The 20701-nt window shown below is 41.9% G+C and overlaps 1 protein-coding gene across 1 annotated transcript; it reads left to right on the plus strand.

Moving 5' to 3' along the window:
* Positions 1-941: 941 nt before the first annotated feature.
* LOC311023094 (RING finger protein 215-like) lies at positions 942-10698 on the plus strand (the record flags this gene model as incomplete). Its single annotated transcript, XM_084024761.1, has 8 exons — positions 942-1013; positions 1686-1771; positions 2157-2211; positions 2316-2420; positions 2657-2773; positions 7905-8048; positions 8167-8269; positions 10538-10698. 8 exons carry the CDS (start codon positions 942-944, stop codon positions 10558-10560), a joined length of 705 nt encoding a protein of 234 aa, XP_083880887.1. The 3' UTR covers positions 10561-10698.
* Between the last annotated feature and the right edge of the window lie 10003 nt (positions 10699-20701).

Consider the following 20701-nt stretch of genomic DNA (forward strand, 5'->3'; position numbering starts at 1 on the left):
TCACAGACAGGGTAGTTTGCTGGATGATCAATTTCATCAGCTCTTATGGGCTCAATCAACGACGCAACGACGCATTGGACTGAGGCCTTTGATGATGGATGGTTAACCACCAGTGTCAGCGACGCAGAGTCAGCGCACTCACTAATCGTAACCCTGCTCCTACGTCACCTTTACCACCGCAGCTGACTGAGACCTGAGCTGATATACGTTCGATGGGACCTATTAATAACTCTACGTTCTCACGCGGTATTTATACCCCTCCGATGTGCAGTCCGTTTGACTCAGGGTGCGCAATTTTCTCCACCTGCCATTTCCATGTGTGATACATTCTCCCTCTTAAGGACTCTTGCCAGATAAAGTTTCAGCTCTAAAATCGCTTTACTTTTCAAATGATCGGCTTTTTTATGATAAACGCTGACGATGACGCTGCCGCTTGGGATTATGGGTAACCGCTTATAACGCTAAGTAAAACGACTGTATTAAAAATGCACATGAAAGATCCATAAAAAAGGCACTTTCAACAGTTGTATGGCGATTGCTCAGGTGGGCTGAAAGCTTTGTCACATTTATGAGAGCCACGGCAGCTATGTACCATCGTTTAGTAGTATTGTCTGCTGGAAACAACAGCAATCACATAGTTTGGTCGTGTTGTTATGATTTAAATGTCGCTCATGGAATCGAATCCTCATCAAAACTGCCAAGGGGCCGAAGAAAATTGGCTGCAATACCATTGTCAGCCACAGCAGAGAGTCCAAGGGCTGGTGGCGCTGTTTCAATATGTAGGCTGCTGGCGAGGGAGACGGTCAAAGAGGTGTTTATGTATGAGTGCGTCCACTTCAGCGGGAAAGGTGTCGGGAAATGAATGGTGATAGTCATCAACTACTTTCAAGGATGTTTCCTGAAACAACAAACTTAACATGCATCCTCTCTCTCTATTAAAGATGAAGCGAGCGTTGGTCCTGGGAGCATCTGCTCTGATCATTCTGGCTCTCAACCAAAACACTGTCAGTGAGGTAAATCTCCACAAACCCAATCACCAACTCTTTCATCATAGTTTACTAAAACCCTGTCGGTCACATGCTTTGAGGGCATCTGCAGTTATTTTGTGTGACTATGTGTGTCCAATGTTGGGAAGTTGCACTTCAGGTCTCTATCGAGAAGAGACTGTGGATTATATTGATTTCTGAAAGAAAACCTGATTGAAATATGAGCTTAATAGACACCAATTCCACGAGATGAAAAAAGACCAGGAAACGAGATCATGTTATATGTCTTAGCTGCCCTGAACTCCCCATTTCTTTTAGAATTGATTTTAAGGTTATTTTACTCACATAGACATCTCTTGATGATAAAGCACTTCATACAATTCAAACTTTTTAACTATTAAGCTCCTAGACTCTGGATCAACCTTCTTATTTAGACAGAAATATAGTTTATGTAGTAAGTTTTTTATTATTATCTTTTTCTACATACATTTTTACTACTTTATTTTGCTAAATGTTTTTGGTTCTGTTATTGTATTTTCAAGAACTTCTTTATTGTCTGGCCATACTATAAAGCATTTTAAGCTGCATTTTATGTACGAAAGGTGCTATACAAATAAAATTGTTGTTGTTATCATTATAATTATTATAATCAATTTTTCCAGGTCATATTTAGAACCTAAAAATCAGTTTCTGTTGTAGATGGATCTGTCTCAGGTGCTTTCCAAGCCCATCATTGTGATCCAGACATCTGAAAATGTCACCAAGCTGATTGGAGCTCTGCTCAGGTATAGAACACTTTATTATTCATTACTGCCAACATGGAAAAGGTTACTTTCACGTGCATCAAGTTATATAACATCATGTCGCATGCTTTCTCAATTCAAACAGTGTTTTGTGCTGCTGTTGCACATTATACCTTTTTTAAGGCAATATTTCAGCTCCACCTGTGCACTGAACCTCACGACTCTTTTGTTCATTTTATGTTGTTTGTCGGATAAGTTATGTAGCTTCTTTTTGTTAGTGTAGCTATTATCACCGGTGATGAAATAATGGTATATATTTTATTGAAAAACTTTATTTTTTGAGCAAAAAAATATAAGGAGTATTGTTCTGGGATTGGCACCAAAACACAATCTTTATTTGCACTAAATGACAGATCTCTCCGTACAGGGGTCTTCAAGCGACAGCTAAAATCACATACAAGACAATACTACAGGACAACTTGGTGAGCTCCACAGTGTTTCTCTCAGTTGTTAGCGCCGTCTGGTGGTGAGTGAACAGATGACAGGCTGAGCTGACACTGAGCGCATGCTGCTGTGTGTTGGGCAGGGAGCCACGCTCACACTGTGGTCCAGCTGCGGGCGATCGAGAGGAGGTCGCTACGGAGAGTGGCAGGGGGTCATCTGCACGGGAGAGACCAACTCTCAGGTCCAGGTGGGGGAGCCGAACAAACACATCAACTGCCTTGTGTACACGTTTTCTTAAAGTTGCTGTAGGATTGAGGGTCATATTTTACACATCAAAGTCTACTGCATGTGTGAAAGAAGTTGTGAATGCCATTTCCCCTGGCAGTCTAGGCCCTTTTAACACCAATATCACAGTTGATCATGTTTATTTAATCGTGATCGCGCTTCATATTGGATTTGCTGTTCTTCTCTGTTTATGTGTAGAAGTACCTGCAGCAGCTATGGGACACTGTCCTCCTGGTGGCTCTGATCCTCAGCACCGGAGTCATTGTTCAGGCTCGCTGGCAGTATCGGTACCACGAGCTGAACGACGACTTGGAGGTAAACTCGGTCTTAACTGACGGTCCTATATCACAGGTTAAACATTAGAAGTTACTGAGCACATTTACTCAATAACTGTACTGTACTTTCATTTTCTGCTACTTAATACTTTCTAAATATTGTACTTTTTACTCCAATACATTGTGCGACAGTTTGACCACTGTCCCTGGCTGTTTAGCTGCCTATCGGTGGCGCGCATTGATGGATGGTGTCCGGAAACACCTGCTGCCACTTAGTGGCCCAAATTGGGCCAAACCATTTTCCCTTGTGTCAAAGGGGGACACTGGACATTGACATTGGACATTAATGAGCGACAGGCCTAAATACACTAGTGAAAATCACTAATCTACAAAATGAAGTGAACTTTAACATGCATGCTGTACTTTTGATGAGTTTATTCATGGTTGACTTGCAAAATGCCACAGTGTTATAATCCCCCTGTTGATTGGGCCTGTCTAGTGGGAGGGGCCATGGGGTATAAAATGGGTGAGCTGCTGTCCTTCGGACAGTCTGCTGTATGCTGTTGCCAGAAGAGGTTGTCTGTGTTGAGCAGGGTGCTCAGCTCTCCACGAGATGCTAAATATCTACTGAGATATTTGGGTGTTGGCCTCCTCTGTATGTTTTGGCACTTATCTGACACTTTGGGGGAATAAATGTTGTTGAAAACCGATTTGCAACTGTGTGCCTTGCCATCCTTTGGGTTTGAAAGTCCGGTGTATTGAGGTTACATTACCTTCACCCGAGGCGGGGTGTGACAATTGGTGGCAGTGGTGGGATGGCAGGCCACAGAGGTTTTAACAAGCCTGGCAGAGGCAGAGCGAGGAGTGGGTTACGATCCCAAGTGTCAGTGCTAGCAATTACAGAGGAGGCTGAAGAGGTGGCCATTCCGAGGGCCATGGCTATGGAGCTGGAAGGGGCGGCGGCCATTGTTGAGGATCGTGAAGGATTTGGATGGAATACCGAGGAGTCTGAAGAAGATGTTAAAAGTTATGAGAACTCGGGGGCTAGGCCTAAGCGGGACAAAAAGGGGTCTAGAAAGGCTAGGTGGTCTGCTGAGCCACCGGGGCCTGCAACAATGCCAGGTGAACCTACACTGGTTGACATGTTCAAAAACTTTTTGATTGGCCAGCAACGTAGGGAGGGTGTATTGGTCCGTGAAATTCAGCAGTTAAAAACTGCCATTACAGTGCCTAACATAACCTCCGTTAGCCAAAATGCTAACCCTCCTCTTAACCTTCCTTCTGATGGTAGTCTTCGTGTGCAGACGCCCACAGCCATTCCCAGATCTCAAGCTTCAACACCAAATCCTCCTCCGTTTCCGTCCAGAGATTCTTCCAACACACCTCTGCGTCCAGGGCCAAAGATGCTTCCTTTCCAAGAGGGAGAGGACCTTGAGAACTTTCTTGTGCGCTTTGAGCGGATCGCTCGCACCTGGGGCTGGCCTCCGTCTGAATGGGCTTGTCGGCTCATTCCTCTCTTGACAGGTAAAGCCCTGGATGCCTACTCCGCGATGGAGGAAGACGACTCCAACGTCTACGCTAGCCTTAAAGAAGCACTCCTTGCAAAATTCGACATCTCTCCTGAGACATACAGACTTCAGTTCCGGTCAACCTACATTCCCCCTGGTGAATCTCCCAGGGAGACTTATAACAGACTCAAAGGACTCTACAGAAGATGGATCAAGCCAGAGCAGCGGTCCAAAGATGACATCGCCGAGCTTGTCATTCTTGAGCAAATGCTGCGCATGCTTCCCAACGAAATGAAGACCTGGGTCAAGGAACACGAGCCAGAAGATGGACTTACTGCGGCTAAGCTTGCAGGCCAGTACTTGAATGCTCGCAAAGGTCTCAGAATGCCAAGGCAACAGAATACCCGAGTAGGAGCCCAAGGGGCAGCTGACGTGTCTCACAAAGGAGGTGAGCACAGAGCCAGTGGTCCCGTGAGTGTTCCAGGCACCTTTGGGGAGAAAGGATTCTCGAGACCGGGTCCAGTGAAGGATCTCATCTGCTTCCACTGTCAACAGCCAGGGCATTGGGCCTCAGTCTGTCCTTTGAAAGGGCCCAAACTGTCCAGCTTCTGTCATGTGCCGCATACATCTCACCCAGCTTCAGTTGTGGCACCGTTCCGAGCACCAGATCCTGAACCTGATACTGAGCCTATCATGATCCCAGCTCGTGTTAACGGTCGTCAAGTGCAAGCATTACTTGACACAGGTAGCTCTATGACACTGCTTAACCATTCCTTTGTCTTGCTTGGCAATCTTGACTATCGGCATGCCACAGCCATACAGTGTGTCCATGGTGATCAAAGAAGATATCCAGTGACTGATGTGACCGTCGTCATTGAAGACCAGGCTTTCTTGCTCCGGGTGGGGGTTCTTGAAGACATGCCCCATGACATGATCTTAGGCAGAGACTTTCCCATTCTCCATGACCTTGTGCATCAGGCATGCCAGAAGCGGGTGAATTCCAATTCAACCCCAGCCATTCAAGAGGCTTATCCAGTACTTACCCATTCCCAGGTATACCACATCAACCTTCTAAAGGAATGGAAGGAGAGGAAAGGATCTGTGGAAGGAACTGACGTCCAGGACAGTCGAGGACTTACTCGGAACAAGGAGTTACGAGTGGAAAAGGTGATGCTGGCACGGGAAGTGGAAATGGAGGATGCCGAAGAGGATACAGATCTAGCCATGCTTACTACATCACAGCAACCTGACGTGAGTCACTTGCATGAACAACCCGCCCTTGAACTCTTGCAGGTGTGTGAGGAGTTCCCAGACCTTTTCAGTGGCAAGCCCGGGAAAACTCCACTAATCGAGCATGTCATTCGGTTAAAGAACCCTACCCCTAGCCGTCAACGCCCATACAGGGTGCCTGAGCGAATGACGGAACCCCTCAACAATGAGATACAAACCATGCTGGATCTAGGAGTGATCGAACCCTCAGACAGTGAGTGGTGTAATCCCATTGTTCTTGTTCCAAAGAAGGACAACACTATACGACTCTGTAATGACCTACGAAAAGTGAATGCAGTTTCTAAATTCGATGCTTATCCTATGCCACGAATTGATGAACTCCTTGAGAAGCTTGGCAAAGCTGTGTTCATTACCACCCTTGACCTGTGTAAAGGATATTGGCAAGTGCCTTTGGAGAAGGAATCAAGGGAGTACACTGCCTTCCGTGGCCCAAAGGGTCTCTATCATTACACAGTCATGCCTTTCGGACTCCATGGAGCCCCTGCCACTTTTCAGCGGCTTATGGATCGAGCGCTGCAGGGATGTGCCCAGTTTTCCGCTGCGTATCTTGATGACGTGGTGGTCTTTAGTACTTCCTGGGAAGACCATCTTATTCACCTGCGTCAGATCTTGCTCCGGATCCATTCCGCTGGCCTCACACTTAACACCCAGAAATGTGAGTGGGCCAAAACGGAGGTTTGTTATCTGGGCTACCATCTTGGCAATGGCCAAATACGTCCTCAGGTGGACAAGGTGAAGGCAATCTGAGACAGTCCTAGACCACGGACAAAGAAGCAAGTCCGGTCATTCTTGGGGCTTTCTGGGTGGTACAGGAGATTTGTGCCACATTTCTCTACCATCACGGCTCCTCTTGTAGATCTGACTACCAAAGCATCCCCTAATCCAGTGAAATGGTCAGAAAGATGTGAAACTGCCTTCTCCAATGTCAAAGCCATCTTGTGCTCTTCGCCGGTCTTGCAAAGTCCTGACTTTAACCAAAGATTCCTTGTTCAAGTCGATGCCTCTGGAGTGGGCCTTGGAGCCGTCCTAGCAAAAGGAAAGGAGGGTGAGGAATGCCCTCTTCTCTATTTGAGCCGTAAACTGCATCCCAGAGAAACTAGGTACTCTGCAATTGAAAAGGAATGCCTTGCCATCAAGTGGGCATTGGACAGCCTTCGGTATTATCTTCTTGGACGGACCTTTGATTTGGAAACGGACCACCGGGCATTGAGCTGGATCAACTCCATGAGGGATAAGAACTCCCATGTCACCAGATGGTACTTGGCATTACAGCCGTATTGCTTCAATATTACTCACAGAGCTGGAAAAACGAACTTGCTTGCCGATTACCTGTCCCGCCTTCCTGAACTTGCAGTTCCTGGAGAGGAGGGAGGTGATGTGACAGTTTGACCACTGTCCCTGGCTGTTTAGCTGCCTATCGGTGGCGCACATTGATGGATGGTGTCCGGAAACACCTGCTGCCACTTAGTGGCCCAAATTGGGCCAAACCATTTTCCCTTGTGTCAAAGGGGGACACTGGACATTGACATTGGACATTAATGAGCGACAGGCCTAAATACACTAGTGAAAATCACTAATCTACAAAATGAAGTGAACTTTAACATGCATGCTGTACTTTTGATGAGTTTATTCATGGTTGACTTGCAAAATGCCACAGTGTTATAATCCCCCTGTTGATTGGGCCTGTCTAGTGGGAGGGGCCATGGGGTATAAAAGGGGTGAGCTGCTGTCCTTCGGACAGTCTGCTGTATGCTGTTGCCAGAAGAGTTTGTCTGTGTTGAGCAGGGTGCTCAGCTCTCCACGAGATGCTAAATATCTACTGAGATATTTGGGTGTTGGCCTCCTCTGTATGTTTTGGCACTTATCTGACACTTTGGGGGAATAAATGTTGTTGAAAACCGATTTGCAACTGTGTGCCTTGCCATCCTTTGGGTTTGAAAGTCCGGTGTATTGAGGTTACATTACCTTCACCCGAGGCGGGGTGTGACACATTGACTAAATAATTTTAGTTACTTTGCGGATTATGATGTGTTATTTATATGATAGGACTTCATTTACGAGCTTGTCAAGGGGAATACAAAGTAACTTGTCCTGTCCCTTGTGATGTCACAAGAGGCTTGGGCTGCGGTCGAATAGTCTTTCTGCTTAGGAAGGGTTCTAACTATAGAAGTGACCCGGAAGTAAACAAGTGGCCGCCATGATGAGAGCCGTTCGAATTCTCTAAATGCAAAAGAAGGTTCTCCAATGGTCCTTTCAGATCTCCTTCAGCATAGGATACAACGGACCTTCCTTTACATAAGGAAAGTCGTAGCAGCCTCTGGTGACATCACATCCTATTTAGATGGCACGTGATATTCTGCCGTCTTTCTTCAGCTCTTTCCGAAAAAGGATGTCCTGAAGAGAATGTTGTCCCTGAAGACCAAAACATATCGTCAGCCCAAACGGTGGTGTGACCCCTCCCAAGCGGTGGAGACGGACAACTGTGCAGTCTGTCTGGAACCGTTCAACAACAACCAGGTCAGACAACACGCCCACATACGTACCTACACGCTCTGATTTAGACTCGGATGGATCAATTCCCTGGTCGAGTTCAGGCAGCCAAGTGGAGAAGTGGTCTCTTGTGTTGTTGTCTCAGTGTCTACGGGTGCTGCCGTGTCTTCATGAGTACCACAGAGATTGTGTCGACCCCTGGCTGCTGCTGCATCACACCTGTCCTCTGTGCAAACGCAGCATCCTTGGTGAGTTCAGTTACACAACACTATCTGTTGATGATTGTCCCATGCACACAAGCATCCGTCCACACATTAGAGTTGAAGAAGTGCTATTTATACCGACCTATACCGTAGTCGCATCACTCCGACAGCAGTCATCGACAACAGTCGTCATTACAGCTGGCTGCTACGCACTGCTGTGGCTATTTGAAGTGTCCATTCCATGAATTCATCACATGTTGCTATTATGTTCTCAAAAAAAGATTTACTTTTGTTATGCTATACTACGACTTCCTATGACATACTATACTATTAACTTTTTGTCACTTTTTGTGACTTTATGACATTGGCTACTATACTAGGACAGTAATGATATAGTATTATATGAATCTTTCATGACATTTTATGACATATTATATTAATACTTTTTATGACATTGAATGGCGTATATTTTTACTACATACTATACAGACATTCTATTCATTTTAATGAATTGTTTATCTGTCAAAGTAATTAAGTCATAATATACTATTTCATAAAGTCATATTAAAGTACGTCATAAAAAGTGATAGTATAGTGTGTCATTAAAGGTCATACCGGTAGTCTAGTATGCCAAAAAAATTCAGAAAGTCATAGTATAGTATATTGTAAAAAATGTCACATAAACGTCATTGTATAGCATGTCGAAAATAGTAATAAAAAATGTCACAGTATAGTGTGTTAAATTAATGAAAAAGTCATTGTATAGTCCTAAAATAGTATGTAGCAAAAATTCCCAAATACGTCATAGTATAGTGTGGGGGTAAAAAATCATGAAACAGTCATGAAATAGTATCGCAAAAATTCGTAAAAACTTCAGAATGTTAATAGAAAAAAAGATTGTATGGTATATGGTATTAGATGGTAGTCATGAAATCGTCATAGTATAGTATGTCGAAAAAAAGGTCATAGTAAAATATGTCATTAAAGGTCATAGTGTAGTATGCCAAGAAATTAATAGAAAGTCAAAGTACAAAAATTAATAAAAACGTCATAGCATAGTATGTTGAAAAAATGAAGAAAAAAAATTTCATTGTATAGCCACTTTAATGCAGACATATTGGAATTGTTTTCATTGTCATAGTATAGTATGTCATAGAAAAGCCATAGTATAGTTTATCAAAAACAATCATGAAAAATCCTTGTAGTATGTCAAACAAAATGGGATAAAGTCATACTGTAGTATGTCATAAAAAAATATGATAAAAAAGTCATACAAATGTCATAGTGAAGTATGTCATAAATAATGTCACATAGTCTGGTATGTCACAAAAAGTCATAATATAGTATTTATTGGAATATACATATTGCAATTGTGTTGATTGATTTTAGAGGACAGTGAAATCCATTTAAATATCAGTTCATTTGTATTCATTTATATCAATCCTGTTACAAATAAGTTATAAAACAAAACTAAAATAACAAATGAAATGAAATGTAAATACAGTAAGCTGTCAAAAAAATAATCGTATAAATAAAATTCATAATCAACGTAAAAAAAATAGCCTATTACATCTCCAAAAAGGAGTGAAATCAAATGTATTATTATTATTATTATTATTATTATTATTATTATTATTATTATTATTATTATTATTAAATCGATCATACACCTTCTTTATATCTCAAACAATGAAGAACTTAATTTATCATGTAAACTCTTGTGACTGGAAGCCTATATTATTATTTTATGTTGATTCCAAACTTGGAAGTGAAATAATATTTGTGACCTGGCTGTCCACATTTAAGATAAAATAATCCTTTGTCAATAAAAGTCACAGTATAGTAAGTATGTCATGAAAGGTGGTTGTATAGTATGACATTAAAAAAAATCACAAAAAGTCACAGAATAGTATGTCATAAAAAGGCAGTGTATGTAAAGAAAAATCAGAAAACAGTAAGAAATCATAGAATAGTATGTCATGAAAAGTGATTATACAGTGTCATAAACAATGAAAAAAAGGTCAAAGTATAGTATGTTAAAATAAAAAGTCATAGTATTATGTATGTCATAAAAAGGTGCATAGTAGTGTAGAAAAAAATAATAAAAATGTGAGTCAGTTTCATGTGTAATATAAAATATAGTATGTCCAAAAAATGTCAGAAGTTATAGTACAGTATGTCCTAAAGTCATACTATGGTATGTAAAAAAAAAATAAAAATCATACTATAGTATGTTTAAAAACAAAGTTGGTAAATTATGCCATAAAATGTTACAAAACCTGACAAAAGGCTCTCTCCTCCAAACTTCTACAGGCAGCGTCTGCAGAGACAGTTAACGTCGTCCTCATCTCCGTTGACTCAGCAGTTCTGGAAATCAAGTCTAGTCTCTTCCTCAGTGACACTCCAGTCGCCGTTTTTTTGTCTTACCTCGCCACTTCCTCCCTCCAGCAATGGATCGGGGAAGCAAATATAAACTCATGCCAGCAGCTGGCTGTCTGGACTATGGACGGGTCAGACTTTGACATATGACCTTCAGGCGGGTGCAGCAAGTCTCAGACCTACAGTGTTGGTGTAAACACAATACTAATATGTACTGTACTGGTACTGTTGTGTGTAAACAGTACTTCTTCCTGGGATCATGTTACTGTACACTTGTGGAAATATTTGTATGTGTGATCTACAGCAGTGAAGATGTGACTCATGAGGGTGTTTGTGCTCCATGTGACAAGGACACCTTCTGCTCTGTGTCGCCGTAGACAGCAGAGCAACAAGACGTTTGGCTTTTTATCGGTAAACACTGATAACCTGAGCGAGTACTCCGATTCTCTTGTCTGCATGGACATTCAATGCTTAATGTTTGTATGGAGGGTTGTTTTGTTCGACTGGTCACTTTAGGTCCAAATGATGTCAATAACCAACTTATAAACAGTTTAATGGTTTTATCTAGTATCCAAAACTCATCGTTAGCTTTGAAATGTTAGTTGTTGAGGTTCTGTGTCGGTAGCAGATGTGGAAAAAGTCTTTGCACTTGTCCTTAACATGCCTTATATGACTTAAGTATTATTTGGGACGTGTGTTTGTAGTTCCTTTCATTCTATAGTTAAGTTGTGTATGTTACAGTAGCTAATTTAGTTACAGTTTTAAACAATTGAATTGATAGAGATGTCAAACAGGTACTAATCATTTCATAGACTTCGAGCCCCCTCCTTAGTTGGATATTCACCCTTCTTTGATTATTTATCTGCTTCCTTCCTTTTTAGAAATTCTATGTGAAGGAGTCGAACACAGTTCGGTTCTAATGGTCAAACGGATAAGAACTGTCCCAACAGAAGGTCATCTCATAAATGTGAAAAAACTCCTAAGTATGGCTGCACAGGTAGTAACCTAATTAATTAAAACTATTTACTTAAACACACATGTTGGATCTGGTGCAGTGGCACCCTTTTTCAGTGCTTTCCTTTTTAAAAGAATAGTTTTGGGAAGCTTTACAGGTAAGTATGTAGCTACAGCCAGCTGTGGATTAGTGAAGTTTAGCATCAAGACTGGGAACAGGTAGCTCTAGGTCACAAAAGTTGTCTACCAGCTGTCTTCCCAGTTTCTTTTTTGCTAAGCTAACCGAGCCTCATACTTAATTTGCAGACATGAGAGTTGCATCAATCTTCTTACTTAACATTTGGCAAGAAGACAAATTAGCTTGTTCCTTTAAATGACAAAGGTTACTTTTTGATTTAACTTTTTTTTAAATCGTACAGTTAAAAAAAAAAAAGTCAACCGTGTAAATTGGAGGTAATTTAAACTGATCATTTCTTTGCAGTCGTACCCAGAAGCATCTTAAGTGTTTCTAAAGTCTCAAATATTTTGTACTGTTAAAAGGAAAATTAATTTTGTCAGTGATGACTCAAACTAGAAGGATGTCAAAAACATTGTATTTATTTTGTTTGGGTTTGTTTTTTGCAATGTCAACTCCAACAGCAATTACATGTTTTTTTGTTACAAAATGCTCTGATAGATCTGTTCTCTTCTTAGAAAATAGTCTGTGCATGGCGACATGTTGGAGGTTTCCCCACAGCTAGTCCAAAAGACATGAGGCGCCTCTCGACAGCTCGTGCTTCCAAACACAACAGCATTGTCATGAGTTACTTTTACGAAGGCTGGACAACAGTGGTGTGAACTGGCTGGATGACATTGCATGCACTTGAACGCCTCATACAGAATGCGTAATACGAGCAACACAGTCTCCCACTGATGTCCAGACTTGATCACCAGGTCAGCAATTGTTCTTCCAGCTGCAGAAGGAACCAGTCTCTCCAAAATTATTCCTATTATTCCTATGTTGTCTATTTGATGATGTCAAAGAAACATCTTGATAATAAATCGATTTGTTACTTGGAAAAAATAGAGGTCGTCTTCTTTGTCCTCAGTCTCAAGCTCATGCTCAGGACTTTGGTTTTTAATGACAATTATTTGGGCCAAAGAGCTGTATGTCCTTTAGGCTCAAACAGTAGAAGCGGATGTTCAGCGTCTCAAACATGTCAAGCAGCTTAGTCACTTCTGATCATAAACACCCTGCCAAAGAAAATTGGCTAAAACTAAAGCAACTTTTCAAAAACAACTGAAACCTTCAGTGGCTTTTCCTGTGACTTTGGAACTGAGATGTGACCTTGGGGACAAACATGGCTTCCAATTTGAACCAGAACAACAGCCAAGCCCCAGTTTTTCTTTCCCCTCACTGACTAGTGCCTCCGCCACCGTCTGTTTCGGCCGCCATCACACAGGTCACGAGGGGATCATGCCTTTGTTCCTCTTGCGGTCGGCCATGTTGCGGCGGTTGTGATTTGCCCCACGGCTCTTATTAGCCTCCTTCTTGCGTCTGTCCAGGAGTGTGTCCTGAGCTTGTCCTTGGCCTTTGGGTTGGCCCACAACATTATTGGGACGCTGCTCTGGTCTGAAACTGGAAGAGAAGGATGGTTAGTCCACAAAAGGTGTAGAGGGAGCCACCATAGGAAGTATTCGAACCAGTATGCAATGAGCTACAGCAGAGGGCGGATGCAGCTTATGGCATACATAGTATTACTAGCTGGCACTATTTTTATTTTATTTTTTCAAGACGATATGGAGGAAATTCAGCTGGACCGAGTGAGACTCTGCAACGTGAATCTGGACACTTCTTACCCTTTCCTTTGATGCATGGCAGCTCTTCTAGCTTCAGCCCTCTCTCTCAGCAGAGCCGGGTCCTGCACAAACTGGTCCCGGTTTACATTGTTCTGAAATACAATGGATGCATTCATTCATTAAAAAAACACTTATCAAAGCATGTCATTATAGTGGTCACACATCCATCGCTAAAGCATTTAATTTCAAAAGGTGCCATAAAAATGACCCACCCGAAACGCTTGAATATTAAAAATGTAGCTGGCGAATTGTTTAAGTCCCCACATATTGAACAACTTGTAAGGTGGTCGAAATTGGCAATTTAATCTTTCACTATTGATAACATAAACAAAAGATTGAGAAACAAGGGAAAAAATCTACATTTCTGATCAATATTAACATAATTGAACACGGAAGGTTTGTTGCGTGTTGGATCTTAATTTTACCAAGTGTAGCTTATTATAAAAGTTATCAAATTCTGACCAGCGTGCTCTCCCAAAAATGTTGAATCTGTTTCCCACATAGCTCAATCAACTCGTTCTGGATCATATGACTGCAGTATTTGGCATTGCTTGGTGCATTTTCGAGATACTCTTTTAGTTTCTCATCTCCTTTAGCGCGGTATTCCAGAAGCACCTGGAAATTACTGCGCTCATCAGTGTGGCCCCGAATGGGCAGATTTTGCTGTCCACAAACAGCGATAAGCTCAATGACTGCTTTCAGGCCATGTTTAGTGCGCTCTACTGCTTGCTCATGTTAGCGATCTAACTTGGAATAGATAGACTGGCTCTTTCCCAAAGCAACATCAACAAATTCACCTGCGCGCAGTTGGGCACTATGGTGCGCTGGAGTTGACATATGTCTGGAAATTATTTTCTTTGCGTTACTCCAGTCAGTAAGTGGCTTCGTTCTCAGAACCATGTCTCCTGATGAGAAAAGCATACAAGCTACACAAAAAACGCCATCAACGCCTTTGCTGTAACGCAGAGTGGGGTAAATGCTCTCATCAAAAAACTCCTCCGGTATTTTCCGCTGCTTCCCACATATGACTCTAGTAGGGGGTACCCACCCTCTGGGAGGCTTGAATCTTGACTGTATCGCTTTCAGTTTAACGGAGTCAGATGTCATTTTGAGTTCATTAGCCTTAACACAGCCAAGGTCATCTTCATATGCCGCAGTACTCAGCATCCTTTGCTGCTGCTGACTCTCAAATGTCCGTAGGTTTGAACCTGAGTGTGAATGGTTGTCTGTCTCTACATGTCGGCCCTGTGATAAACTGGTGACCTGTCCAGGGTGTACCCCGCCTTTGCCCAATGTCAGCTGGGATCGGCAGAGCCAGAGCTAGAGAATATTCAGTGGGGTGGCCAGGGTGAGACCAGAGGTCATTTTGGGGTGGCACATAGATCTAAAAATGAAAGAAGGCATCTTGAAAATGCGGGAATATTTAAAGGCATGTACGCGCTATAACTCTACAGCAGAATAATAATATAGACAGTGGCGTTATTGTCAGATATACTTTTACTTGATCAATTTATTGCAGTGACCTATGAGTTCATTTTTTTTTCATCAAAACATCATAAGAGACTCAGAGACAGTTTTGTAATTTATTTTTAAAATTCAAATCTGATTCATTCAATCAATCAAATAATCATTTCTGACTCATTTTGTCAGTCTGATTTCTAAAGGCCTTGCGTGTATATATTGAACTCAGATTCTAAGAATAAGCGCAGGTTGGTCTCAGCTTTAGCGGTCCGCTTCAAAAAGCCCACTAACTAGGCCTTCTGCTCTAACATGGCAAAAAGTCAAAGTGCAGTGCATTTATCACAACATAACTGACACAATTGCAAATACATCACAGTGTTGATGTGCGTCGGTTTGATACGTCCCAGGTTTCTTGCTGCAGTAGAGAAAAGTTCCACCTCTAAAAAGAAACGTAGTTCCGTGCAAGAAAAAAAACACCCTCAAAAATGCAAAGAGGACCAGGGCATGGGGCCAGGATTCAGTGTAGGGTGGTGCCGGCCACCCCTGGCCACCATCCAGATCCGCGGTTGCTGCGACCGCAAGCAACCTGCGACCGCAAGCAACCTGCGACCACAACCCATGGCATGCTTTGTCATATGGACTTATTGCCTCATCTTTGCAGGTCTTCAGAAAGCTCAGTCCCGGACCTAAAATGACCAGGAAGTGGTTTGTAGACACATGACTTTAGTTGCCGACTTTGAACGACACCACAGACATAGATAGCTATCACCACAGCCTTTATTGAATGTTAGCTAAACCCCATAGTTCCCAGGCATGGATATTTTAGAAATAAGTAATAAAAATAGAAAGAAAAGAAAAGGTAATCGTCAAACACTATCGGGTACATTTCCACAATTTGTTTAAGATTTTTGATAAGTGATTGTGTCCAAACATGCAGCTGTTGTTTCATTTTAAAATTCAATTTTAAGATTTGTAAATTAGTATCTCTACAGGTAAGTCATTAATGCCACTATGTGAGGGAAACGTGTATATTGTAATTGAGCTAACAAATGTTAGGGCATTACATTCATTCAATTGATTCAGCATTTAATTCTTTCAACTCATTCAAATTTTGTTTTTCATTAGAGTTGAAGATTTGAGCCTGTAAAACCGAAAGCCGACCTCATTCCTGCTACACTGAACACAGAATGCTGCTGAGCTGTTTTTATTTCATGACTGGAACAAAGCAGATATAGTTTTATAAACCAGGCTGCTTGAAGTCATACGTGCTTAAAATCATACTTCAACCGAGAAATAGTGACGGTGACAGGGAGTAAATGCACAAGACAGTTAGAATAAAAGCATGCAATGTTAAAATCAGGCAATATAAAGTAGGCTTAATCCATCAACAGTGTCAAATATAAAAGCACACTTAAAATGGTCCTTTCTGCCCTGTGACTAACACTATGTGGTAATATGGTCCCAGGCAGTGTTTTAGTATTTGGTTCAATGGATTCATAGGCATAACTGTGCATTTTACTGCTGTAGATGGTTAAAGTTGTCCTGATTTAACTCCAAACTGTTGGGCACTTTACTCTACAGCAATGCTGCAACTTTTTTTTTTTCATCATCACATGCATCTTTTCGTGAGCTTCAGAAAAACAGCATTGCATTGCATATATATATATATATATATATATATATATATATATATATATATATATATATATATATATATATGCGTTTTGTATCGATCCAAGAGTGGCTTCACATGCTTTGTTTAGTTTAAAAAAAAACAAGTGAATACAGGATTTAATATGTTTCTCCAGACATGAAGTGTAGAATTTGAGAGTAAAAGTAGCTCTTAATGATGTTCTTTCTATTCATCTGCAGACATTTAAACTCCACATTTATGCTCTACAGTTTAAATTCTGATTTTAGTAAAAAAAAACGTTGTTTGGTTTTAATAATACTCTCAACGTCTTTGTTTTGGACAATGTGGAAAAAAATGAGGTCCCCGACTTTGCCAGTCTCAGAACGACATTGATCATGTGTACCACACCGAGTATGAGCACACCAACTAGAATGGTGATCTCACAGACAGGGTAGTTTGCAGGATGATCAATTTCATCAGCTCTTATGGGCTCAATCAACGACGCAACGACGCATTGGACTGAGGCCTTTGATGATGGATGGTTAACCACCAGTGTCAGCGACGCAGAGTCAGCGCACTCACTAATCGTAACCCTGCTCCTACGTCACCTTTACCACCGCAGCTGACTGAGACCTGAGCTGATATACGTTCGATGGGACCTATTAATAACTCTGCGTTCTCACGCGGTATTTATACCCCTCCGACGTGCAGTCCGTTTGACTCAGGGTGCGCAATTTTCTCCACCTGCCATTTCCATGTGTGATACATTCTCCCTCTTAAGGACTCTTGCCAGATAAAGTTTCAGCTCTAAAATCGCTTTACTTTTCAAATGATCGGCTTTTTTATGATAAACGCTGACGATGACGCTGCCGCTTGGGATTATGGGTAACCGCTTATAACGCTAAGTAAAACGACTGTATTCAAAATGCACATGAAAGATCCATAAAAAAGGCACTTTCAACAGTTGTATGGCGATTGCTCAGGTGGGCTGAAAGCTTTGTCACATTTATGAGAGCCACGGCAGCTATGTACCATCGTTTAGTAGTATTGTCTGCTGGAAACAACAGCAATCACATAGTTTGGTCGTGTTGTTATGATTTAAATGTCGCTCATGGAATCGAATCCTCATCAAAACTGCCAAGGGGCCGAAGAAAATTAGCTGTAATACCATTGTCAGCCACATCAGAGAGTCCAAGGGCTGGTGGCGCTGTTTCAATATGTAGGCTGCTGGCGAGGGAGACGGTCAAAGAGGTGTTTATGTATGAGTGCGTCCACTTCAGCGGGAAAGGTGTCGGGAAATGAATGGTGATAGTCATCAACTACTTTCAAGGATGTTTCCTGAAACACTCCTGAACGAATGTTGCTGTATTACAGGAGCATCATCTTACAATGCTCCATAAACACATCCAAGGGCGCAGTGGCGCCGCCAGGATTCAATTTCAATGTACGCACAGAAACGGCAAATACAACAACAAATGGAAAAATACTTTTTTAAGACAAAATCTAATGTTTTCAGTATCAGTGAAATCAGTAGTGTATATCATGGTGATAGGCCCCGGTGCAAATATTTTTTTAGTGCCCTGCACTCCACGCGCACGCACACACACGCTTGGACACACACGCACAGTACGGTATGATAACTCTCCCGGCCCGGGGAGAGAGACATGCATCGGCTCGGCCCACAGTGCTCAGCAGCAGAGAGGTGACGAGACTAGAGCCGAGCTGTATTGTGTAGTGGAGAGGGGCCAACACACGCTATGCGCAATTGCGCACACACGCGCGATCGTCCTCTCAAATGCGGCTGCGTCTCTCCAGGTCACTGTGTGAGAGAAAGAAAAGCTCTGACTTGCTTGGGCAGACGTTGTTTGGTGTCACCCGCTGATTTGCATAATTTAAATATATCTAGCCCGCTGAATCTTCCAATCCGGCCCCGGTTCAGCACCATGGACAGTGCACTGCAGACCTGCAGCATTTGTTTTCATCCAAACTTTGCAAACGTGGTCGGGATTTGTAGAAGACATCTATGGTGCTCACTAGCCTATGCTGTTCCTATAAATAAATGCATCTCTGTGCAGAGCGGGATATAGGCTGTGAAAAAGTGATCCCAAGTCCCCGCTTTCCCGCTAAGCAGAGGGAGAGAGAAATTACACAGAATACAGATGTTTAAAAGTAATAAAATATCAAAAAATATCAACAAGAAACGACTCTAATCAATTCCATAATTCAAAGTAGATTTTTACTCAACGAAAAAATGAAGATCAGTTAGGCTTTATTCAGTCACTTCACAGAAACACAGATGTAAACAGCCCAGCAAAACATTATGGTGACGGCGCACCAGAAACACATGGTTAAAAGTTAACACACTCTAGGCTACTAATGTTCCTGTCTATTTGAAATAAAGCCTACGCCTCCCTGTCACGTCGAACTCCCGCAGAATGGCCTCAGAATCGATAGGAATATCACGATGAACGTTCAACAGGGCAAGTCCACTCAGTCTCTTGTCTGTCATGGTGTTCCGGAGGTATGTTTTCAAGCGACGCAAACAGTTGAATGAACGCTCAGCACTGGCAGTGGACACGGGCATTGTTAGGAGAACCTTCATGACAGTATGCACATTAGGATAGAAGTGTGCAGTTAGTCTCAGAACTTGGAGAATGTCACACTCTCTGGTGACAGGTGTGTCATCCTTCGGCCTGTTGTGCTGCCTCCATAGATTCAGCTCCACGTCTGCAGTGTCAGCACTGGGCATCAACGCACCATACTCCTCCTTTATCTCCATCCATAAACTGTCTGTCAGCAGTGGCAGTTTTTTTTATTCTTCATATTTTTATTGGGTTTTTTCTTTTTATAAACACAACAAAAACACCCACAAGGAACAATTGTCTCGTCATGAGTATACATTGCAAATTTTAACAATGAAAATAAGCATAGATTATACAAATATCAAAATATCAAACTTATAACACAAAATAAATAGTTCAAAGAAAGTAATGAGAGAGAGAGAGAGAGAGAGAGAGAGAGAGAGAGAGAGAGAGAGAGAGAGAGAGAGAGAGAGAGAGAAAATAAATAAATAAATAAAATAATAAAAAATATATATATATAAAAAGAAAAAAAAAGAAAGGGGGGCAGGGGGATTAGTCCTGGGGCAGGGCTGATAATGAGTTAAAGTAAGATATAAAAGAATTCCATTTTTTTGTAAATTTAGTGGAGCAGCCTTTTACCGACAGGGTTATTTTTTCTAATCTAATAAAGAACATAACGTCCTTGAGCCAGACCGATATGGATGGGGGATTGGGAGAGTTCCACATTAGCAAGATTCGGCGTCGTGCCAGAAGGGAAGTGAAGGCTAGCACCTCCGATTGCAAAGAGCCAACACGGAGCTGTTCTGTTGGGGTCCCAAATATAGCAATCAAGGGGTCTGTCCTTATTTGAACCCCAAGAACCCCCGACAAAATCACAAAAAAGTCAGTCCAAAATTGAAGTAATCTGGGACAGTAAAAAAACATATGACTAAAGTTACATGAGGAGGCATGGCATCGGTCACATTGGTCCAAAACATTTGGATACATTTTAGACAGTCTAGCTTCGGTGAAATGGACTCTATGTAACACTTTAAACTGAATAAACTGCAGCCTGGCACAAGGAGAAGATGAGCGTATACTATGCACAGCTTTATCCCACCATTGATCTGTCAGATTTATCCCAAGTTCACTCTCCCAAGCACTTTTGCTTTTGACAGCTGAATCATTTTCCAGAGCCATGAGTTTGTCATAAATCTTAGATATTAGTGATTTCTGTTGGGGTTTTAAGGTCAAAAGGTCTTCCCATGGCTGGTTAATAGAGAGCAAAGGATAACATGAAAAAAGAGAAGAGGCACAATGCCTAATTTGAAAGTACATAAATAAATGGGATGTAGGTAAATTAAAATCTTTAGACAAGTCTGAAAAAGTAGCAAAAGTGCCGTCTTTATAAAGGTCTCTAAAAACTTTAATTCCTCGGTTTTGCCATAAGATGTAGGAGATATTCCCAACAGATGGGGGAAATAGATGATTGTTCACTATGGGCATCAGAGTGGATGCAGAAGAAAACTTAAAATGGCGCCTAAATTGGAACCAAATCCTCAGTGTAGATAGCACAATAGGATTCTTAGTGAAACTAGAAGGGTTAATGGGCAATGCAGATGTGAGTAAAGCCGGTAGTGTAGAGGAGAA

Source organism: Eutrigla gurnardus, assembly GCF_963514095.1.
Source record: "Eutrigla gurnardus genome assembly, chromosome: 13".
In the NCBI taxonomy this organism is placed as follows: Eukaryota; Metazoa; Chordata; class Actinopteri; order Perciformes; family Triglidae; genus Eutrigla; species Eutrigla gurnardus.